General features: G+C 39.5%; 1 protein-coding gene across 7 annotated transcripts in view; it reads right to left on the minus strand.

The window, feature by feature from the left end:
• The window catches only part of erc1b (ELKS/RAB6-interacting/CAST family member 1b), a 231,614-nt gene that overhangs the window by 36,706 nt on the left and 169,142 nt on the right, over window positions 1-25,766 (minus strand). For 5 of the 7 annotated variants that reach the window (XM_016447524.1, XM_016447521.1, XM_016447523.1 and 2 more), the window contains one exon: window positions 10,662-10,760. In XM_016447524.1, the coding sequence (XP_016303010.1) occupies window positions 10,662-10,760 (99 nt within the window). Of the gene's footprint in view, window positions 1-8,925; window positions 8,992-10,661; window positions 10,761-25,766 lie in introns of all 7 variants that reach the window. The other 2 variants (XM_016447526.1, XM_016447525.1) reach the window with 1 other exon arrangement.

The following is a 25,766-nucleotide window of genomic DNA, read 5'->3' on the forward strand; positions in this document are numbered from 1 at the left end:
AATATTAATAGTAATATATATATATATATATATATATATATATACACACACACAGTATTTATACATTGTATTTAATTAATAGTTAAATAAGTAAAAATGAAAAATACATTTTCTATTTGCTCTTGAAACAAAAGTACAAAGTAATAAAAATATATACCAAATTGCATATATATTAAATTTTTTTATTAACTAGATTAAAAAACACCACTTCATATATCAACTAAAATATCAAGTAAAAAAGAAAGAAAAAAAATCAATTTGATTCAAAACAAAAAGTAAAAAGTAACAAAAAGGTATATGCATATATATATTTTATAAGAAAAATATTAATTAAAATATTAAAAATAAATAGCTAAATAAATGTAAGAAAAAAATACAAATATATATAAATATATATATATATTTTGGTCGAAGTCAATTACAAAAAAGGTCCTACAATGTCTTTCTCTCTCTCACAAGCTACAAAATTACAACAGCACTAATATTTTAATAGATGCAAGATTTATGCATGTCAGGGCTCCGTTGCTGTAGCTTTTTATGAACTTAGAGCCTCGTCACCTATTTGCGCAGGTTTTTATATAAATGCCATTAGATTTATACCGGTGGGGGGGGGGTATGACTGTTGACTTACATGCCAAAGCTCTCCCAGTCTTTGCCTAATAGAATAAGCAGGTCTTTAATAGCACTGGGTGGGGGAAAGCAGGACAAAAAGCCAGGGCCGTTTACTGTTGACTCTGGAGAAGGACGGAGGGAATTTTTACACCAAGTAACTCCCAGTGTCACCATCATAGTGCCATTTAAACAGACCATGAAGGCTGGAGTCTAGGGACGGCATTCCATTCATTGTGTGTTTGTGCGTAATGAGCAAAAAAGACTCAAAACTGCCAAAAAGAAATTAGCCTCTGGAAAAGGGAAGTAAAGCTGTCGTGTGGGTTGTAGTTTCGCTCCAGGAGGTGGGAGCAGTAGCCGTGGGGGTCGTCACCCTGAAGGTGAGGGGTGTTGGGGTAAAAGGAGGTCTTGACCTCTTCAAACCGAGGTTGAGGGGCATCATTAACCGGGTGTGCTGAAAAGAAAGCAGAGGAAGGGGCGAACATGTAGCAAAGCTCCAGAACATCTACCCCACTGTGAGGGCAAACCAGACGAGTTAATGACTTAAAGCCAGATCTGAGCATAACTACAGGGAGCTCTGAAAACCATGGACGGAAGATTTAAATCTTAACTATAAATGTGTCACATTTGACTTTAAACTTACGACGCAAGGAAGACCTTTGACTCGAGTCTGTTGAGTCTTTAATGGCATCTTTCATCTGAGGTCTTAAAAGGCTTTCTGCTGTTTGCATTATTTTTGTTGTTTGACCAACTTCAGTCTCCTCTGCTATAGTTTTATGCCTTGAGGAATCAAGATTTGCCTGGATAGCCGAGCAACTGCCGTTATGACGAATGGGAATGCTAACAGATAGCTTTCTCCAGGTATTATAAGTGATTGGAGCAGTTTTGTTGCAGAGAGGTTCCCATGGCCTCATGTTCACAAACAGCCCCAACTTTTGGGATAACTTTCTTGTCTTACTGTCAGAGCTCCACAAGAGAAGGAGTTTTGAGAACAGCTGTGGATGGAGAGATCTGAGGAGAACCACATCCTGAGGTCAAAGGGTTTCCCCTGTGTAACACTCAACACCAGAAGACTTACGCCGCTACGCATGTAAAGATGGGGGGCAGAGGAAACAGAAAGACAGAGAATGGGGCGCTAGCTGGGTTCAAGGGTGTTAGAGTTGGGAGAGATGGCTCTAACAGACTCCCTCTGGCTCAGAGGTAAGAAATACACAATCCTCTGCTATCACACCTGGTCCTCAGAGACAGGAATAATTTAGGTGTGGAGGAAGTGTGTCAACAGCTCAGTGGTTCAAAGAGAAATTGACACACATGTTCACATAGGCCTAGACAGTGTGACACAAAACTATAATATAATATAATATAATATAATATAATATAATATAATATAATATAATATAATATAATATAATATAATATAATATAATATAATATAATATAATATAATATAATATAATATAATATAATATAATATAATATAATATAATATAATATAATATAATATAATATAATATAATATAATATAATATAATATAATATAATATAATATAATATAACATATGATATATTATAATATAACAATCAGTGTTATTTTAGTATACTGTAATTGAGATAAAGTTTTCATTAATATTTTGGGAAAAAAAAAAAAATTTCATATTTTCCATTTTCATTTTAATTTTAGTTAAAGTTTTAGTAATTAAAAAAAATATAATAGATTTTATAAATTTTTATTTCAGTTTTAATTTTATCTTGGAACATCAAGTTAAACTAAAACAAGGAATGTTGGCTAGTAAAAAAGCTTAAACTTTTGTTCAAACTTTTTAATATATATATTTTTTATTTCAGTTAATATTTGCTCCATTTCAAGTAATGAAAATGGTTTTCTTTGTATTTTAGTTTTAGTTTTAGTTAACTCTAGTAACCCTGAATATAATTATTTATATCTATTTAATTTGCAATAGAATATTATTTAGGATTTTATAATAAATAATTAAATGTTTTATATTAAATATTAAAAAACATACCATGAACAATGAACTAATGCATGTATTTTGATAATGTTATTTTAATACCTACTTTAAATATAAAAGACTTGAAAAAGTATGTGCGATACATTTAAACTAAATTGTTCACATTATAAAATCAATATTTAAAAAAAAAAAATCACATTGTGGATATGTGGTATCTCTACTCTTTTCATATATGTTATCTATACATATTTTATATTTATTCAGTATACACCATCGCTCCACCTAGCACTAATTTCACATGTGCACTTGTGTCCTGTTTGCTAAGGTATCTCTACAAATATGTGTAACATGTTCACCTGTAACACCTCTTTTAAGTGTGAACCACACATGGCAGGTTTTGGCCTTTTCATTGACTGATAATAGAGGTAGTTCTAGGCCCTCGATTTTAGGCTTAATTGGAGAGCTGGGTAAACGGAAACAGACTGTGGGGGAAGAGACCAAAAGCAAGAAGCAGCAAAAGAGGAAGAAATAAAAGGAGAGGGAGCAGCGCTGAAGTTTCCACCCATCCGGTCTCCAGCGCTCATTCCGTCCACGGCTGGTTAAGTGCTAAATGAACTGGGAGATTTAAGGTGGTTGTTGGACAGCTTAGGCAGGGTGCAGAATCTGAGCCAGCTCTTTCCTATCAGCCTTAAATCAGAGCAGTGGCGTCCGCAGGGGGGCCAGGAGGGCTCAACCTGCTCCAGGCCCCCCATCCACAGCTCTGGAAAGCATTAAGGCCTATTGACATGCCGCAGGGAGCAGTATGAAGCTAACATTCAGTGGGCGGAGATTAGGATGCAACATGTCTAAGCAGCACTAGCAAAAACAAGAACAATCTGGAAGTGAACAAATCAACACCTTTCCAGTGATGAATCCCAGGAAAATATCGCATAACCAAAGACAGCACCAGTTCCATGTGCATTGTTTTCCAATGAGCATTGGTTAACATGCATGGAACTCCCCCTTTTAATATATCCATTCCTTTCAGCATTTCTCTGGAGTGGGAAACGCTCAGACAATTGCGTTATCAGTTAGCAGACATTCTAAAGTCACAAGGATTTTCCACTGCTCACGGTCATGGACCATTACTGAGTAATATTACGAGCACTTTCCCCTCCTAACCTGGAGAGGGAAACCGACAGGCGCAGCGCCCAGGGTAGGGCTCCCACGTCCGCCCGTTAACACATCCAGAAATGGCGCCCTGGACCAGGGGGCCAAAACGTTCCGACCACATAATCCCCACCACAATGAGCCTCGAACTTTACTGTTTCAGCAGCTTGCGCAGAAATCGTGGCCACGCTGGGTTCATCGGGTTTGAGGAGGGTGGAGTCGCGCGATTATTTGTTTTGATAGGATTGTTCGCAGTCATTTGGTAATTCTGAGGTCAACAACAGAAATTCATACTTTTATTATTGCCAGCACCCACCAATTAATGACAGCCTAAAATCAATTTCAAGATTCAGAAGGGAGAACTGATGCAATGGTGGGGCGAAAACAAAAAACAGGGGGTTTTCATCATTCAGCATTCACTAGAAATGCTGTGGTTCGACTGACATCTTTAGTCTATTTTTCTAGTTTACCCTCTGACATAGACCAGGCAAGCAGAACCCAGCTGGCCAGTACGTCCTTGGGTTGCCTAGTTCCAAGAGGGAAACCAGAAACATGGATGCGCCATTAAAATGTATTTTTCTTGAGTGATGCATCCTGGGAGAGCAGGCCAAGACGTGTGGTTTGCTGAGGCCTTAAAAAGCAGGACAGTCAGGCAGTGAAGCAAGACTGGGCAAACGAAACTGCCCAAAAAAAGCAACGCTATGCCTGAGAAAGAGAGGGAACATAAAGAACAAAGGAGAAAGCGTACATCAAAAGCGGCACCTTTGTATCTTCAAAAACGAACAAATGTTGCACCACAAGGCAGATAAAATCCAAACCGCAGGACTATTAATAGCTGGACTGGAAATCGTGAGAAACGGAAAGTGTTGAGATAACTTCTGATGCGACTAGCGAACTTAACCTCCCCAAACACGTACCATCTCCAACCGAGCTAGCTCAGAATTCCTCTCAAGAAAATACATATATGTTGACATACTCCGTGAAAATTAGAGGTGGCGGGGGAAGTCATTGCCTATCCAGCTGATGCTAAGCAGAGTCTCTCTCAGGATCCAGCAGAGAACGTTGAGCCAGAAGCCTTGACAGAGGAGAGATTCAACACACTCCTATATGAGCTCCTATAGGTGAGCTCATCCTTCATGACATCATCTCAGTGCTTAGATGCCGCCGTCTCAACTCTCTTCCGATTGGCCTATTCAAACGTAGCCGCTGCAGAACTACAGCCATTCATCTTGTCTCCAAGGGCAGTCATCGGCCTCTCATCAAGCCGAGCGAGAGGCTCCGATTACGGGGTCAGATAAAACCCGCCACATGCGTGCTGCTGGGACCGACTGGTTGATATCTGTCACACGCTTGATTGGCTCAGTCATTTCGCTCTACTGGCCTCTCCCGAGACTCTGCGAGCAACGGCCATCCGTCAAATGACCTCCGACCCCTTGTAAGGAGCTAGGGTATGTTTCCAATGACACCCTATTTCCTCATTTCCTATGGCATGCTCTTACTCTGACTAACGGAGAAGCGATTCCTCTCAGAGAGTGACTGATTGAGCCATTTGGGGTACAGTGACTGTAGATCTCAGTTTCATGGTACAGGAAGTGGGGCAGCATGGTTCAGGGGCTCCGCAGAAACCCCAAGTTTGTGCTCTGCCAAACGAAGTCCCCCAGACTGAGTGAGGGCCCCACACCACTGTCTACCCTCCTGTCTGCACCAGGCGCATGGAGCCAGAGGCCAGTTTTATATTGAAATCATATGGAGGTGGGAAGGTTTCAACAACGACCCCCTGCAACTTCCCTCGCCGCCACATGTTTCCCATTTTAATCTAATTATAAATATTTGGACTGGAATCAGTTGGAACTGACAGAAAGAAAAAAATCAAGCTGGAATAAACAATGCAAGTACAAAAGGCAAATAAGAAAGCAAACATGCATTTTGGGTTCATATTAATGACTTAAACAGAGCTGTTGAAATTTTCCCCCTCTGACCACTGAGCCATTTTTGAGCCGAAAGAAAAAAAAATAAAACCAAGTCAGCAACGAGGTCTCTGTTCTCTCACTGAGGGGCGGGTCAGTTTTAATAATGTGGGCAAATGGTGGGTGGTTGCGCTCATGGTACGGGTTCAGCAGAGGTTGCACCTTAGTTGCTCCAGCGGGACGGGTACCCACTGACCCCTGGAACATGCGAGCAACTGCCAAACTCTGTTTCACAGTTTTCCATGGAATCACACCGTCCAAATGGTTAGTAATGTCTAAGGTCGTCAAATAGAGGTGACACGACAATGGAGTCTTCATTACTTTTCTGCTTCACGTGCTAACACCCGCTCTGGCATCGTGTCGTATGTGAGTCACTTTGAAAACAAACTTGTGACAAAAGAAAGACGGATGAATGAGCAATTTAGTGAGGCAGATGCAGCACAGGAAAAAAAAGTGCTGGATTGACCTGTTTTGGTTAGGATGGAAATAACTGGTTGACAGATTTCTCGATCACAAGGATGTCTCGCATCCAGTTCGGGGCTTACAGTTTTCGCGGAGTCTTTCACAAAACATAGCTAACTTAGGGACATCATAACTAGCCATCATATATCGGGCTGTGCGTCAGTAATAATGATCCGTGGGGAAACACAGTGTTCCGTTTGTAGTTACAGTAAATGGACTAAACGAACCCTCGATCATTTTTTGTATTCGAGTTACTCGAGGAATCGTTTCAGCCCTATGATACAGTCAATTTTGTGGTGGACATCACGTTTCCCCCACTTCCTTCAGACATCCAGGCTCAGACTGATAAGCAATCTTTTCAAAATCAATTCAAGAGGACAAACAGACAAGAAGACAAGTTACTTCAAAAGGTCTGGACTACTGCTCTGTCAGTCCTCCTGACATTTGAAGCTAAGTCCGTCTTGACATTTACAGTACCTGAAGGCAGAGCTTACAAATATTCTGTTAGTGAAACAGGAATAACTCGGAAAGTTTCAAGCTCCCTCACTCTTGGGTGTTAATTTCCAGAACTCCGGAACACTGAAAAACCACACACATCATCACACAGTGACACTAGAATGATGGAAGAGGACAACAAAAGCAGACATGCATCAATTATCCACAAAGCCGCAGGAGAAAATGCAAAACCCTAAAGAACAACAACACAAAACAGAGTCAAGGGCCAGAGAGCATCTGTAAATACACACCTAGCGATGCACCACACAGTCAGATTAAAACGGACTGCGTTCCATCATAGCCGAAACCGATTCCAGGGTTGCGGTGGGTTATCGTGCCAAACGGCGAGCAATTAAATAATCCTCGACCACCCACAATTCAACATGAAGGAGATCAGAGTCATGTTGAGATTATTACTCTCTCTAATCATGCGCTTGTACGTACGACTGCAGTTCCTTGCCCCGAGAACACGCTTCGGAGAACACGGCTGCCCTTTATGTGAGCCTTAATACATTCAGGGGCCTTGGGGTCTTGATCTCCCCTGCTAAATGCCATTACAAGTTTTACATGGTCATATGATACACAAAGAGCAACTTTAATGTCACGGCTACATGTACGGTTTGGCACCGTGGGTGCAGCGGACGATCGGAATTCTTCCTCGAAATGTATCGTGGCGGCTCAGACGTTAAGAACTGCGAACGAAGCAAAAACATTAGTGAAAGGGGCTCATTAGTTGCCTGAAATAGGACTCAGTGTATGTGGGCAGCTGTTCGGATTAAAACCCTCCCTTCACACTGCTGAGACACTCGGCCCACAGCTCACACAATTCCACTCTGTTCTCCAGCGCTCCGTTACGCCTAATTGCACTCGCAGTATATGCGCTTTACCACGTGCGACTGTTCATGCGACGGACATGTGTTATCTGCGGGCTGCATCGACGGGGAGTGACCTGCTAATTAATTACAGTCAAAACGCCACATGGCATTTAGCATCACCGTGAGCATGGGGCAACGGCTCTGATGGGTTCTCTCACTGAGCGGTTGCGCATGTGTCCTATGGATTGAACATGTGCAGCTCATATGTATTCTACGGTCAATCTGTTTCCTCAAAACCATCCATCAAAACTGTCAGTGTGGAAGCAAATATGAGAATGTTGTTGTTTTTTTGGAGGGAAAAGACAGGAAAAGACCAGAGCAGTCAAAAGGCAGACGGGTCGATTTGTTCCTTGGCTGTCTGTGTAAAATAATAAAGGTGGAGGGAAGGATTCAACCATCTGCGTGACAGAAATCCCGAACAGATGTTCGACAAGGGATGGGAAAGGATATGTCAATTCAATAGCTGCTTGAGTCATTTATCGAAATCAAAAGTGATTTTAAAGTATTAAGCTACAGTGATTTATTCATAAAAACACTATGCAAACCAGTACTTCTCAGCTAGTTTGGCTTTAGGACCGAGATTTTATATTAGAAGTGGCAACCCATCATAGGACCAAAATTGTTTATCATACAAAGCTAAAATGGTCTTATAAATGAAGCATTTAAATGTATTTATATTAGAAAGAACTGCAATGGCCAGACAATAAAATTACAATAATAGACGTGACAAATATGTAAATTTTGCAAACACAACATACAGGTCTTTTCTGATTTGGTCCTGAACACCAAGAAAAATGAAGTCAAAATAAATGTTTTTTTTGGAATAATACATTTAAAAAAATGTATACATACATTATAAAAAATACAAAAGCCTCTGCAGCCTTTTATTTTTCCTTTGATGTCATTTAATGTTAAATAAAATAAATACAAATGCTTCTGGTATGTTTATTTTATATTTGATGTTTGTTTTCAGTTTATTGTTTGTATTTAACATTATTCTTCCCTGCTGACCAAATCAGAACAGACCTGCGACCTATTTTTGTGGGGATAATGGGAAAATGTGGGAGGAAAAAAAAAGCAAGGAAAAATGTTTGACATGCGTCACTTTACATTCGGACAACCTGTTCTGTGAATGATATCTGCAAGTCATATTTAAAAATGATTAAATAATCAGCACCAATATATATGCTGAAATGAGGCAGACAAGAAACAGATAGAATGAAAGAAAATCACAGGACATGAGAACAATGAGAGAGGGAAAAAAAGACCAAAAGAAGAAAGAAGTGAAAGGATGAACTGGAAAGTGTTGGAGAAGAAAAAAATAAGCACACTCAAAGACAGTTAACACACAATGAAACACAGAAGAAGAGCGTCATTCCCCATTTATACATTTCTCACCCTTCTGAACAAAATGGCTGGGAGAGGGCACGTGATTGGCTATGCCCAAATGCCCTCCTCATCGTCCTATTGGTGGAAAATGAGTGCAGGTTTAATCCAAGGCAGCATGGGATTAAAGAAAGAAGTTATTAGTGGGTGACAGCAGGTCATTTATTGCACTGAAATTTCATGTTAAGTGACTAATTTTCCCTTTGACAAACACTGGAGCAGCAGTGAGTTTTTCCCATGGAGTGAAAAAAAAAACTGAATGTCGTAAATAAGAGTAAGACACTACGTTCCCATTAATTTCTCCATCTCTCAACAGAGGGTTAAGGGTGATTAGTTAGCCATTGAACCAAAGTGAAACAGCATTAAAAGCAACTGGCTTCACCCAAAAAAGGGGGTGGCTATGCTGCAACAAGAATTGAAACCATAGCAGTATGAGCTTGAAATGAGTAACACACGTGGCCTCTACCCCGTCTGTCCTGGATGGCTGTGGAAAATACCTGCAATGAATGTCGTCTGAGGTCCCTGTCGGTCCCAGCTCTGCAGTCGGCATGTTTAGGTGATAACAGTGCAATCGGGGAGGTTTGGAGCGGGCTCAGGTGTTGATGTGTGAGGGTGTTCTTATTTGAGTTGGAAATATGTAAGTGAGAAATGAAGATCACAGGAAAATGTGAGCTAAGTGTTTTCTTGGCAATCAAGAAAGACAATGAAAGGGGTTTGCGATGGGGGAGAGACCCTGGGATAGCTTTATAGCAGATTTCTGTGTGTGCGTGGGAGACTGAGTGTGTAGATGGAGTTCCAATGAGCTCTAACATACATACACACATATATGTGGTTGGGAATACCGGGATATGTGTTGAGGGTGGAGTGTTGCTGATTGATGGGTTTCTTTCAGCACGTGAATTAGGATTGTAGCACTTGGAACTGGATTACACTAGGAGTCCCAGGACAGGTATGACACACTGCGTTTAGCGAATCAAGTCATGTCATAACAACCAGTAGGATTTGTGCTTCCTGGGAGAGCTGGGACAGAAGAATGCAACAGGCTGTCCTTTCTCTTTGAATTTCACTCTCTATTCATCCTTTATCGTGTCAATTCTTTCCTCTTTCTCTCCTTATGAACTAATTCCTGTTGGACAGCCATCCAGAGGAGAGAGGCTTAAGGTGAAGGAATTCAACATTTAAAAGCAACAAAGAACAAAGCCAGTTAAATCTTCCAGAATCATCCTGTGTACCGGAACTATTCCAAGAAAAACACTCAGGGATGTGTGTGTGCACGCACATTCATGGATGAGAAAACGTGAGCTTTTTTTTTTTTTGGTGACCCAATATGAAATAATACACAAATTGGAGCTGAGGATGCTGTGCCTTATTGGATATGAAATATGTAATTCCCTGTTGTTTATGTTTGGTTATAATGGCTTTTTTATAAATCAGAATATAGCCTTTAGGGATAAATCGGATGGCAGAATGAGTAAGAAAGAAAGAAAGAAAAAGAGAAAGAAAGAAAGAAAGAAAGAAAGGTGTACATTTCAGTGTAAGTTTTTTTTAACCCATTTTTATGGTGATGTGTGTGAAGTCCATTCACTTAGGAATACAGAATTTAAGGTAAAACTCATATTCTTAGTTTAGGGCTAAGGGTTTGTTTAAATCACTAACCCTAAGTATGATCAATCAGTGAAACCTATTGAAGAAATAAAGGATAAAGAACTAACAAAGTGGTTCTGTAAGGTGTACTCTGATTGGCTCACCTGATCCGGAGAGGGTTTGTGATTGGTCTGGTCAGAATTGGAGGCCTTGAGGTGGTCATCCTCGTAGTTATCAGCTATTAACTTCATACGGTTCTGTGTCTGTAAAAGATACAGCTCATTGTAAACTACAGCCAAAACACACACGTACAGACACACTTTTCCCCCATCATTTCGAAATGAGCCCAGTCTGACTCTAAGCCTGGTAGTCTTGGGGCTTGAGTTATCAAATATTTTATCTGTATGAATTCAATTACAAGCATTATAAGAAGTGATTCTGATATTCGTTTTGATAGACAGAGTATTACTTCGAGCCCTACAGCGAGAGGGGGATCACAGCGTATTCACGCAAGTTTCAGCTGGAATGGATTTGAGCGAGGAGGGGGAAAGCGAGCGACGGAGATCTTTTAAACCCAGAGGAGAAGGGTGTGAAAAAGCAATAACAGAGACAGTGAGAGAAGAGCCGAGATGTAGAGAACAGAGAACAAAACACCAGCTTCTCTCAAATATAAACAACATATGCACACTCACCTCCCTGCTTGATACAGATTCAAGCCTCCACATGCTCAAACCATTGCACAGATTTAACAAGTGCCCCAAGGTTTCTGTGTCTGCGCACCTCTTAGATTAGAAATGCACTAATTTGTAGGAGACGAGGCTGAGCGTACATGCTTTGACACATTAAGCTGGGGTGCTCATGTGGGCAGCATGAGTTTGAATCCAGCATGCAACATTTACAAATACCCACCGGACCATTTGTGCAAAAAATGCTTTCTTAGATCTTATTTTGAAGACCTTTTTTTCTTTAGTTTATGGTTTTAATTCACCAAAATTAAAACTGTCATCATTTACCCTGCTGTAGCTTATAAAGGCTATTCACACTTTTGTATGAAGAGAACCAGCTGAATATACGCAAAAGTTAATGGCATTTGGGGACAGACGACAAGTCCAGTTACTTTTCAGTTACAGTTTCAGTTACTTTTTGGTCTCCTACTCACACAAAGCTTATGTATGGCTTAGAATTTAACACAAGTTGTTTGGATCACTTGACCACCTCTATTCATAGTGGTTTTTGTTTTTTATATGATTGCTATGGTGTTTGGAGTGGTCACAATACTGCTTCCAATTTATGCAAAAGAGCAGCATGAACATTCTTCACAACTTCTCATTTTGTTTAGTTTTACTTGATGATTACGCACATGATTACTTTTGGCAAGCCCACCATCACAATTGACCACCACCACACAGCGCTGAAATGAATCAATAAGACATTACGTTCGAACGAAAGCGGACCCACACCCTGCCCTTCTGGATTCTTCGGCTTGTTTCCCGGCTGCTCCCTGACCAGAATGTGATGGTTGGGCTCCTTCTGTTTGGTTTTCTCACCCTCTTCCCTCCACCTCCCGCACTCCCAATTTTTCTCTCCTATCCTCCCCTCTGTTACAGTAATAAACAATGTTAACCAACCACCGGGCGGCTGTGGGTTTCAATGGGCCAGATAAACCAGCCATTGTGCATGTTTGGGTCGGAATTATGTCAACACAAGTGGCCTAGGTAAGAATTAGTGTCTTAAAGGGATAGCCCACACTAAAATTAAAATTGTGTCATCAAATATGCAACCTCATGACATTCTAAACCTGTATGTCGTGCTTTACTAGGTGGAACAACAGATTTTTTTAAAGAGATAGTTCACCCAAAAATAAAAAGTATTGTCATTCCTCATGTCGTTCCCAACCTGTAAGAGTTTCTTTCTTCTGTTAAACACAAAAGAAGATATTTTGAAGAATGCTGGCAATCAAACAGTTGATGGTCCCCATTGACCCCATAGTATTTCTTTCCATACTATGGAAGTCAATGGGGACCAACAACTGTTTGGTTCTTTTTCTTTTTTTTTTGTGTGTGTGTATAAGAATGACATTTTTGGGTGAACTTTAAATTTAAATGCTTTTTTGGTCATACTATGAAAGTCAAAGGGGTTCAATGTTCTTTTGGACCCCACTGACTTTAATTATATGAACAAAAACAACTGAAACATTCTTCAAAACATCTTCTCCTGTGCTCAACAGAAGAAACAAAGTCATATACGTTTGAAACGACATGAGAAAACACAGAAAACAGACATCAACATTATACCCACAAGGCATGATGCCTCTGGTTGCCTCGATTTCTTGTGTAGGCACGACTCGATCTTTACCTGTTAACAAGCCACTTAGTCAGAGGTTAAATAAAAATGTTGAACAAACAACCTCTGAGCAGCTCTTAGACACCTTGTACTCAACAACCTCTCAGTTTTTCACTCTGCCCCACAGAAGGCAGCAGTCAACATGGAGGAGAAGGCGGCCGGAGCCCGAGACGCTACAAAGGGGAGCCATTATAGCCCCTGGAAAAAAAACGCAACATTTTAGATCAACTGTCACTACCTCATGAGGAAGAAAATACCCCATTCGAGACAATTTGTTCCACATGCTCAGTGGGTTAGTGCGAAGGATTCAGGGCGCGGGTTCGGAAAGTCAGGCTTAAGCTCTCCAGCTTGTAGCATGTAAATCCTGGTACAGACCTACAGAAAACATAAACGTTATCAAATGTAGAAGAGGAGGGGAAAATGATTCAGTCAACTCTGCTAACATTAGGCATACATGGCTTTCCCAGCCTGAACATGCATCGTTCATTTCCTCTCCTGAAAAATCGGAAAAAATAAACGTGTACTAAAAAAAAAAAAAAAAACAGTAAAAACAAACAGTTTGCCTTAAGGCTGTAAGATTTCAGGGTTTGGGGGCCACAGAGCACCTACAGATGACTCTGGCCGCTGGAGAGCATGAAACTCATTTGCAAAGCAAAAGAGAGAACGAGAACGAGGGGGAGGTGGTATTTGCTTATTTGCCAGCTCACGAGTGAAGTGGTTTTCGATACCGACCGAGTTTAGTGGGGCGCAGGGACTCATAAATTGTTTATTGAACTGCACTGGGGAAATCTTTGCTCATAGGTCTGCACAATCGAACAAGTGTGTGTATATGTGCACTGGGGCGCAATCTTGTTTTTTGACATTGTGACTGACTCAAGGAACAGCTCAACCAAAACATTCACTCACCTTCATGGCGTTCCAAAGCTGTATGACTTTCTTTCTTCTGCAGAATGCAAAAGAAGATATTTTGAGGGACGTTTGTCCACACAATGAAAGTCAACAGGGTTCAAAACCCAAAAAAAAAAGACATCAAGAAATGCTTTTCTCGTGTTCCATAGAAAAAGTAAGTCATACAGGTTTGGAACGAAATTTATTTTATGATGAGCCTTTGGAATTCAGTCTTTTCCTTACACAAAGTTATTGAATGATTTCAGAAGACTTTTATTATAGTTCTTTGCACTAATTTTGTAGGGCTTTTTCAAACTTGACAGCAAGTACAGAAAAAAGCGACGTGAATATTCTTCCAAACATCTCCGTTTGGGTTCCACAGTCAGAAAGAAAGTGTATCATTTTTCATTCAGTCAAACTGAGGAACCTTCACAGGGTTAATAAAATGATTTATGAGGCAATACTGCAAATCTGCCATAATTTTCCTAAAACATGCCACAGTTACTTAAACATCACTATGCAGAGTACAAGGAGATGATTTTCAAAAATGCTCGAGCTCACGTCTTTGTTTTGAAAACAGGTGAGGGGTGTTATACAGTTGCCACTCTCCAAGCGGAAGAGGCCCTCCGCCAGGAGATAAACTCGCACCGGAGGGGAGAACGAGAGAGAGGAGACAAATTGCTACAAATGTCCATGTGTGCCCTTCGACCCTTGTCGATGATCTAGCCAATGACATCATGTACCCTACATTAGTAGGAGCCACTATACCTCCTGGATTTACTTTGGCAGAACATCCGAACTTCACGCAATCCGCAGACGTGCCTTCAAAAACACGGACAATGGAAGGCAAGGAGGAAGGAATCTCAAAGATGTCGAGGGGTCCACAGGGAGGTGTTTGTGTATATACGTGAGGAAAGAGGGAGGTGCGGGTGAGCATCCATGGAAACCGGATCTCCTCAAAGGGCTGGAGGGGTTCTGAAAAGCCGATCCCAGATGGCTACGGAACAGGGAGGCACACTCCGAACCTAACAGTTCATATGTGAGCCATAAAGCAAAGAAGAAAGGAATGGTGGCCGGTGCTGGAAGACAGAGGAGATGGTGGTGGAGAAAGCAGGCTCGAATTGGAATGGAAGGTACTGGACACGGGGAGAAAAGGGAAGGTTGGGAAGGAATGTAAATTTGGGAGAACGAAATGTTCAAGCTAGCAGGCTAACAAGCAGATGGATAAGCAAGACCCTGTTAAGAAGCCCTCCCTAATTGTAGGAGCCCCTTACATCCATGTGTAATAAAATTTACCATGAAACCAGATCCCTGTCTGAGTGGCTTATGGCAAGGGAATGGTTGTGTGTGTGTGTGTGTCGGGGGTTCAGGAATCCAGCACATGGGGCTCTGCTTCTCTACTTTCCCCCTTGTTCCAGGACCTCACTTTCCTCAAAATTCCTTCAGCTACAGGCAGTGATATGGACCTGATAAAGCAGAGCGGATGGGGGATGCACACTGAGCCCCATTGCTTGAGAATGCTGCACCGTTTACAAAAACGCAATACAACTGCTCAAGTTACTGCCACCAGCACAAAACATCTAAAAGCACAAAGCTGGAATGCTTCTAAGTGCCACACTTTCCTGTTCTTTCTACTTCCCTTATCCGTCTTAGCATTTCCATCTTTTTTTTCCTGCATACCTTGATTGCTTGTTTGGATTTTTCCTCTCCTTCTCCCTCACATTCACTTTTTCTCTCTCTCTTTCTCTGCTCTTATGATAATTGTCAGGAATGCTGACCTCAATTCTTTGGTTTCCGTCCCAACTGGAGAGCTCATTTGCTCACTTAATCTAATCATTTTCACAATTATTCTACTTCTACACCATTATCATTTCTCTCGTCCCCTTCCACCCTCCCCCCAATCTATTGCGACTCAAAAATGCTGATGCGCTGCCAAAACGGGGAGAGAAATTGAAAATTCGAAAAAGCGCTGACTCACGATTCTCTGTCGTTGCTCTGAATTCAGTGCGATATAAAAGGCCTTTTTGCCAAGCTCATAATTGGGGTCACGGAAGTGAAATGACATATCGAGAGCCTTTCCTACTCCTCCAGAGTGAAGTGACCTTTTCATAGCACCCCGTGACCTCTGGAGTTCACAACCTCAATCTGCTTCCTCTCTATCCTACCTTTCCATGCCTTGGCACGTTTCGGACATAAAAAAAACATAATATTGTGCATACACACTGCAAAGATTGAATCATACTGGCAAGACTAAAACGTACTGATTGAATGAGCATAGACTCACTGCTTGGAAATGCTGGAAGAGGACTGGAAGAGTTGCCAGATATATGACATCCCCAACTTAAAGCTACATCTGAGTTGACAATCATCACACGTCAAGGTTTCCTTGGAATGGAAAGCAGTAGCTTAAACCAAAGGACAGCCTGGACAGCTCAGTGGGCAGAGCAGCAGACTTTGAAAATGAGAGTCCTGGCTTTTCAATTGCACATATTTAATGTGTCAAATCACTCAATTACAATAATAACATCATGACTACTATATTTTAAAAAATTGCGTAATAGATGGGGCAGCATTTAGTATTTCAAATCATGTTTCGTCTTTGGAACAGGCACGACTCCTAAACTTTTTATTATACTGAGTAACGATCGTAATAAACAGATTAAACGATCTGTCTGTGCAAAAAAACGAACATTTGAACCAGGTCACAGAAAAGAATCAGACAAGAATCATCATTTGCCTAAAGGCTATGGATTACAGGTAATAATGTTGTAAATAATTTACAGTTTCTTGCACAGACTGATCGTTTCACTTCATAAGACCTCAATATATCATCAGGAGCCATGGGTATTAATTTTGCATTGCCTTGATATGCTTCTTTTGACTCTCAGAGTGACGGCAGTCATTGACTTACATTTTATGAATCACCAAATACCAAGGTTTCAGTTAAAAATCTTTACTGTTCTACGGAAAAAAACTAATCGACATCCAATTGGATGGCTTGAGGGTGAGTAAATTAACAGCACATTTTTATTTTTGGTTGCACTATCCTTTTAATGCAGACTTGCTGTGTATGGGAGTGTACAGTAGGGCTGGGAAAATAAATCGATGCATCGTAAATTGAGAAATGATTCCGCATCGATTCTGAGATTTTCCGAATGCATTGCGATCCTTTCTTGAGTCGTTTCTGAGCTTAGTTTTGAACAGCAGATGGCGCTGCATGCTTTAGAAACAGGCATACTCTGCTCGTTTCCAAATCCTTACACACACTTGAACCTAAAATAATCATTCATAAAATTCGAAAAGGCTGAAGCGAATTACAAGGGTGTACAAGTGTGTTCACAGTGGGCTGTGTTCTGAGCCGAGGTGAAATTACAGACTCAGCCGAACGCACAAGCGCTCTTCAGTGCTCTTCTTCATGAGCATTTGAGTGTGTGGATAAAAACTAGAGTAGAGCGCAATCTGCTGTTTAAATCTAAGCTCAGAAATGATTCCAGAGAGAATCGCGATGCATTCGGAAGATCTCAGAATCCATCCACGAATCGATTATGCATCGATTTATCGTCACAGCCCTAGTGTAGAGGTGTGTCATGCACCTGTACACATGATGAGTAAACCAGAAAAGGCAAAGAAAAAAATTAATATGCATAATGAATTCAGCACAAGTAAACTGTCAAGTGAATATCATGAAGCCTGTCTAATAAATAAAAATAAATAAACAGATAAATAAAGAGTAAATGGAAGTAAAATATGCATCCAAGCACCAGACAGACAGACAGATAGATAGATACAATTATTAAAATAAAAAATTTCCATTAATTTTTTCCCTTATTTTGTCTATTGTCACAGATGTGTGCTCTGTGAGATTGACTGACCTATATAGACATAAATGCATGTCATGAATAGTGGTCTTTTCCTTTACAAGTAAACCCAAGTTTGTGTATGTGTGCATGTTGAGCTTCAACATGAGCTCTGGAAAAGTCATGTTTTATTAAAGCCTCTCTGTTAACAGTAGGAGTTTTAGCTCCCTGGTGTTCTCCAGGTCTCCTCTAAATGGGTTTTAACTCAGGTGTATAAGAGAGTACACACACACAAACCCCCCCTCCACCCCCGTTGTAACAATTCCTGTAAATGTAAAGCACGTTTGCTACAGGTACACCAAACCTCTGTCCACCCCAGTGTTTGGATTGTTAAAGTGCTCAACGAGTATGACAACTGAAGTTGAACTAAAATTTAAACACATTTCCCACACAAGCATCACAGCTCCGTGTATCGGAGCCCTTGCAAAAACCACTAGGCCATTGTTCTTCACCCCAATAATCTGCATGCCAATCCTTGAGTTTCCTGTCCAAACTGTCTTCCTATTTCCATGCACCAGTTTCAAGCTTTGATAAAAAAAACACCACAAACCAGGTAGAAATAGCACACATGAAAATATGAAAAATGTAATGGTTAAGTATAATATTTAGGGAGCTTCCATTTAAAATTGAAGTTTGATGTAAAAACTGTATAACTGATTTATGCAAAAGTTAAAATAACACACTTTTACTACTTTTGGCTAATTAAAAGTAACATAAATGCAACAAATCAAGTACTTTACACTATTAACATAGGGAAAATCTAATAAAAATATGGGTATTTACAGGATAATGCACTAATACAAGGTCTCCACTGTCGACTATTGAACCTTACTTTGGTTTTGTGCACTTTGATGTTTGATGTTTTTGCCCTTTGGCACTCTGAACAATGAACATTAGAATAATGTGATTGAGGACGAAAAGAAAGTCACAAATAGTCAAGAAGAAAGAGTTTAGTGCTCTGTCATGGTCTTTTTTCAAACCATTAAAAGTAATTACTAAGTCTCAGAAGTCTCTAAAGAGGCCAAGACATCAAAAGCAAAGATAACACAAAAATACAGTCCCAGATCCCTGCATGAATAGCAGTCGCTGAGATAAGCTCCTTGGACAAGCATGACAGAAAGGATTCTACAGAGCTCCCATGATTGTGAGCTGTAGTGCTTCCATTTTTAGAGGCCTGGGATTAAAATCGAACAGAGCAGATAACTGGGAAATGGGTGGAAACAGAATGGTCTCTCTGTTCTGGGAGCCCAGAGGGAAGCAAACAGATTTCTTTGCTCAGTTAGAATTAGAAGGTTGGTGTTTGCCACAGCAAGAACAGCACTTTCTCTCTCTCTCGTGCCATATATACAGTAGACCAAGTAAGAAGGGTGGTAGTATGGCAAAAGTACAAATTGCTAGTAAATTTCATAAATAATTACAAATAAACACCTTGAATACATTTTTGAAGTAGACAAACAGAAATAGTATTTTCTATTTTATAAAAGTACTCCAATAATCTTTGTATTCTGTTTGTTTGTTTATTTATTCATTCATTTTTTTAGAAGAAAATTGCACTGTCTTGCCTAAATAAATGAACTTTCCCATTGCTGTAAAATTGCTAAAGTGGTTTTAAGCATGTTGCTGTGCAGCCTTTGTGGTTTTTGTCGAATCTGCTAAATTTTTTTATCTGATAGGTAAAAAAGCAGCATAATTTGAGGCATCATTTGTGCCTGTAGAACAAACATGCAGGACGACATACGCACCAAATGTTGATACTTAGGGTTAGAGGTTTGTTTAAATCACTAACTGTGAGCAATAGTAATAGTGATGCTTGGCTTAAAGCAAATACCACTAATCACACCAGAAAAACAATGAGTAAAGCTTTACAAATGACCTTGATTTTAACAAAACAATTATGTGTAACTGGCTAGGAACTGAGGTAAGAGGCAAAGAATCCCAGGCCGCCAGAAAAGCCAGAAAAGGGAATAAAGGCAAGAGAGGACAGTCTCCCACCCTCATTAGGAATCATTACCTAAACAGCACTTTCAGTGCAGTAGAAAAGCAAAGCTTTACCAACTACAATTAGCGATGTTAAGGCAAAACCCTGTAATAATAACGCCGCCAAGAGTCTTGCCAAAGGTGCACAGAAAGTCCTAAAAAAATTAATTTGTCTGACCGAATAATAACAACATCGTAAAACGTTCTCCACAATCGGAGATGCAGTGGAAAATCTCCATTTCCTTTCCTCCACAACGTCACACGTTGGACGAGCTGGACACCCACAGGCCTTATTCAAACAGCCATTTAGCGGCTTGTGTTTTGAGGTCTCGTGTTCCGAAAACACAGCAACTCTTTTTTCCTAAACGAGCAGCGAGAGTTGCATCAGATCCAAGACAAATCCAGCACGGATGGGCCCGTGAGCCACGACCTCTATTCGCACGGCCCCTTCGGTTCGAGCTCTCCGAGACCTTCTGCCAAACAAGTTCCTGCGATGAATCGAACGCTTGTTGATGTCGTTGTTTGTGAGCTTTTTTTCTGGATTTCTTTCCCTCCATGTCATTGGCTGCGGGACGCTCTAATTTAAGCCCTTGCAACAAAACATCAGCGTTTTGAACCCAATAAAGGTACACTTTCAAACACATGCACACAGTGGCCTTGGCAAGGACTTGCCGCTTTCACATTTTAAGTTTATTCGTGGGTAGCTGCGAGACAAAACCATTTTATTCCTCTGAGGGGTGCCCAAAACCACAGCTCTGCTGAGAAAAGCAGGCCCGGAGCCCTTTACTGAATTGGCATCTCGGCCCATCCCGATGCCTGCCGTCGCCCGAAGCCATGCAAGGACAGCGACTCTGGCGAGGCCTCGTGGAGGCACTGCAGCAGGTAACGAGAGAAAGACGTATCGACCCAAATCTGCAGTTTGCGAGGGGATGGAATTACCAACGCCATTCCAGAACTTGTGGGAACTAACACTAACACTCAAGCTGCGGTTACAGAACTGCAAGCAGACTTTTTTAACACCGTTCCAGAGGACCAGCAAACTGTAATTGGTCTGAATCACTCCGGGTCATCTCCTTAAGAAGCGGATGGGGTTAGTCATGAGATACATCGGTTACAAACGAATGAGAGACCAAAACTGCAACTCTAGTCCTTGGAAAGCACAAAAGAGTAATGAAGCTTACCGAAATTGTCAGGATAAATATCGTTTCCCTCTAACATAGACACGCTCAGACGCCCGGACAGACTGGACTCTGGAGGTCTACGGAGGGAATGGGTGGTATAGGGACTAAAATACACATTCTCTTGATCAAACCATCTGAAAGAGGCACCATGTAAGTTCAGCCACACTTCATTACACACACACTCGATATCCTCATCTCCAAAGAGGAGGAGCGCAGGGTCCCCACAAACTCTCTCTCTCACACACACGGGTGGCTTACAATAGAAGTACATTGATGACTCAAACCCTAACCTGTGTCTACAAGCAGGGATGTAAAAAGCATTAGAAGTGCAGTACTAAATCAATACTACAATAAAAAATAATTTTTTTTTATAGTGCCTATTCAAACACTCACATGTGTATCCACGTGAATGGTCAAATGCACTTCTCAGCTTCTCAGTCAAATCTTGTCATCTTGGTGAGATGTTAATGTAAACTGAGTCAACGGCAACCCTGTACGGTATGCATTATTTTCTATTGGTGGAATATATTAAAAAAAAAAATTAAAACAAAATAGCTGCCATAATTTTTCTAAAAATTTGAATATAATAATTTTGTATTTATATATTTTTATTTTTGAATATATATATATATATATACATATATATTACATTTTCCACTACAACTGTACATATTTGTAGATAAATATATTAATAGATTTAATTAAATAATATATTTTAATTAATATTTCTTAAATACAATGTTTTTATAGGCAGCCTAAAATTGACTGAACCAATATCATGGGTTCCATATTCAGTAATTCAACATTCTCACTGTTCTCACAGCTAACTGTGCACTGCTCTTGCCTTTATCCATAAAAATATAAATTTTTGCCTGAATAAAAGACAAATCATAATTGTGCTATTCATGCATAAATGCAAATATATCACGGTAAACATCAAATAAAATAAAATAAAATAGATGACACTACAAAAATTGTCAGTGGGAAAAGGCATTAATGCAGTTCCATCGTACAGCAATTTATTTGTTGATGTACAGAATATTTTTTACATTTTCAGTAAAACTATGTTAGATCATTCTGATCCGTGAACATGATCTATCTTAATAAATCATGATATAGAAGAAATGTAAGGGTGACCCCATTAAAAGACATGAGCTTAAAAATCATTATATAATGATATCATATAATCAGCATATCATTGGTTACTTTAAAGACCATCCTTCTAATTCCAATAGTGCATTATGTTGTATTTTTTTCAGAAAAATAAGATATGGAAGGAAAATATGTTGTCATATGGCTACACCGCACCATACAGGGTTAAAATTAGGAGTGTCGAAATTAATCGTTGCATCGATGCATCGCGATGCGGACGATTCTGCACCGATGCAGTAATAAGACCATAATCGATTATAGCCTTCTGACGTCCTTCGCATACGCGCTTGTCACGTGAGTATTAAAAATGCACTCTCTATTTGAAAATCTGAGCTTAGCGTTTTTCTGCACATGGCACGTGTGCGCGCAAGAGACAATCGCGGCAGGCTTCATTGCACAGGATATGCGCAGTGAGACACGTGCGTATTGCTTGACTGTGCTTCCATTCGCTGTTATTTTAGTCTTTTACTTTAGATTACTTTAATTTATGGCGTTTGGAATTAAAGCTGCCACTGTCTATGATCTCATCAGTAATAATGAAATGGCAAAAAAAGAAAAAGAAAAACCCATAACTATGATTAGCATATCTGTAAACTTTCAGATACTAAAAGCACTCCCAGATGATGAAAGTGCTTTTTGTTTATCCCTTGTAATTGTATTTTCCCCCTTTATTACTTTATATTTGCTTGTATGTTTTAAAAGCTATATTTACTTTTAATTCTTAACATTAATTAATCAATTATATATTAATTAATTAATATAATATTAATAATTAATTAATTAACATCATTATTTTAAAAAAAGTAGCTTTATATATATATATATATATATATATATATATATATATATATATATATAATGCAAAAGAATATATACACACACACACACACACACACCACTTTTCTCTTTCTATAAATATAAATCTTACATAAAAATACTTGTTAAATACTATTTATTATTATTATTATTATTATTATTAAATACTTACAACTTATATAAAACGTATTCTGGAAAATTGGCTATATGATTAAAAGTGGGGAAAAAACTGAAGTAAAAGAAAGAGATAATATAAAATAATATTACATTTTATGTTTTATTTAAAAAAAATAAAAATAAATAAAATGTTGGGTACATGTTGAATAATTCTATAGATCAATCAAATCAATCAACGAATCATACAGATGGCCCTGACTCACAGATTTGGTTTACTGCTAAATTTCAATATTTAAAACATATCTGAAATGTAAATACAAACAAAATTATTTGACTGACAGACTTTCACGTGCGCTATGTGTATGGCGGCAATTCTATGCCATTAATAACCGAGCGCACCACTGATGCTGGCGCGCGCGGTAAATCAATTCCAAGAGAGGAAAACAGATTTACACGCGAGGAAACGGGAGCCCGCGAGCTCATTTCAAACCCCCGCGCACGCTTGACGTCCTCTGCGCGCAATACAAGCCCTCGCGCGCATGATCATTCCCCACATCCTCACGCTCGATCTTCCCTCACCTGCTCGTGCGAACACTTTTATTTTTGTCAGTCGTGGGGCGGAGCTTGCTGTTTTAATTTTAACCTCAAATGTCATTGGTTATTCCTCTTTTCCGGAAGTCAGTTTTGGACCGAGCAGATAACTGATATTTAATAAATAATATGAAAGATATTTGATATTTAATATATAGAGAGAGACTAGAAAATGACCGATACCAACTATTTTAACATTCCCTGTAGAACTAGAATGTATAATAAATTCATATACTGTTTATAATGCTACAGTGTCAAGCATTTCTCTAATATCTCATCATGAAATACAAGTAATAATGAAAAATTTATATTTAAATTTTTTTTTAATTTAAGTGATACGAGTACATTTTTTTTACTAAAACAGTACATGAAATATGAACTATTATATGTTTTATTTAAAAAAAATAAAATAAAATAAAATGTTGGGTACATGTTGAATAATTCTATAGATCAATCAAGTGCTTGTCCTGAAGCTCGAGGCTGCGGTTAAATGCACTTGCATCTACTTTTATGATACGAAATTGATGTAAACATCAGTTATGTTTTCAGAATAGGACAAAATATCTGATATGTCGAAATAGATCTGTGCATCAGTGTGAATGCAGCCTATTAAAGCTGCCACTGTCTATGATCTCATATAGTGAAGGAGTAGGTATGTCTGACCTTTTGACTGCAGTGTATAAGTTGTGATCTCTCCTGATCCAGCTCTCTTGAAGAAGCAGTGGTGGAAACCACCCTCCCTCCACAACTAATTGTGACATCAATGAACCATGTGATGGCAGCGGGGAGCAGTTCTCACTCTGCCGTTTAATCTGCGGCCTGCAAATTTGCACAGGACAACTTTTAAAAACCCGCTCCTGTGCTCCACAGTGACACGCCGTTCCACTCTCTCAAGTCTGCTAATAAAACTTGGACAGCACATCAGAGCTGGGTGAGATGTCACGGCGCGCAGTGGAGATTTATGGAAGGGGAAGAGATGTGATGGAGAGAACATTTCACTACACCGCCGCTTCAAAAGACGCTCACCAGGCGTCGGTCCTATTTTTACACTGTCATCATCACAGAGGCTGACAGACACACAGACAGAGACCAGAGAAGAAAAAAAACAAAACGGAGGAAGAAAAGAACAAATCCCTAAAATACATCAGAAATATCTTGAAGAGTGATGCATCCCAAAACAAAAACAGATACGGGATGTCTTCTCTCGCCTCTCTCTGTTATTAAAACCTTCCCTGCTCATTTTCTCTCGTTTTAAAAGCTATATTTACTTTTAATTCTTAACAATAATGAATCAATTATATATTAATGAATTAATATAATATTAATAATGAATTAATTAACAATTATTTTAAAAAGTAGCCTGCTTATATAATTGAATAAAAATGCACAAAATAAATTTGATATAATCGTGATGCATCGTGATATCGAATTGAATTGAATCGTTGACATGATAATCGTAATCGAATTGAATCGTGAAAGCCGCTTCAAAAGACGCTCACCAGGCGTCGGTCCTATTTTTACACTGTCATCATCACAGAGGCTGACAGACACACAGACGGAGACCAGAGAGGAAAAAGAACAAAACGGAGGAAGAAAAGAACACAAAGAGAGTTCCTTTTCTCCCTAAAATACATCAGAAATATCTTGAAGAGTGATGCATCCCAAAACAAAAACAGATACGGGACGTCTCCTCTCGCCTCTCTCTGTTATTAAAACCTTCCCTGCTCATTTTCTCTCATCTTTCCTTTTTGGCGGTTTCATTCTAGTTCATTTCCTTCGCTTCAAATCTCTGTATCGCAGTAATGGCTGTTGATTATGCAGCATTTTGTTAGACATCAAATAGTCCCATCTGCTCGTCGTCTAGAAAATATAATTTAAACATGATGACGGGCTCCATTTATCACGCACCGAGTACATCCAAACCTGCTCTAGTGGAATAAAACAAGCGAGAAGCCACGTGATTGGCTGAAGTTTCTTAGGATAAAATTTGCACAAATTTTCATTTTCAGTACTATATTACACTTCATCCTAACCAGCATTGACAGGATGAGTTTTAAAGGCCTTTTTCCAAGTCAGTCTGTCCAACTGCAAAATGCTAGACAAAGTGACAAAACATAGCCGAGCAGATAACTGATATTTAATAAATAATATGAAAGATATTTGATATTTAATATATAGAGAGAGACTAGAAAATGACCGATACCAACTATTTTAACATTCCCTGTAGAACTAGAATGTATAATAAATTCATATACTGTTTATAATGCTATGAATTGAATCGTTGACATGATAATCGTAATCGAATTGAATCGTGCCGATTCACACCCCTAGTTAAAATACAGGAGTG

This window comes from Sinocyclocheilus anshuiensis, unplaced genomic scaffold, assembly GCF_001515605.1.
Source record: "Sinocyclocheilus anshuiensis isolate Anshui unplaced genomic scaffold, SAMN03320099.WGS_v1.1 scaffold283, whole genome shotgun sequence".
Classification (NCBI taxonomy): domain Eukaryota; kingdom Metazoa; phylum Chordata; class Actinopteri; order Cypriniformes; family Cyprinidae; genus Sinocyclocheilus; species Sinocyclocheilus anshuiensis.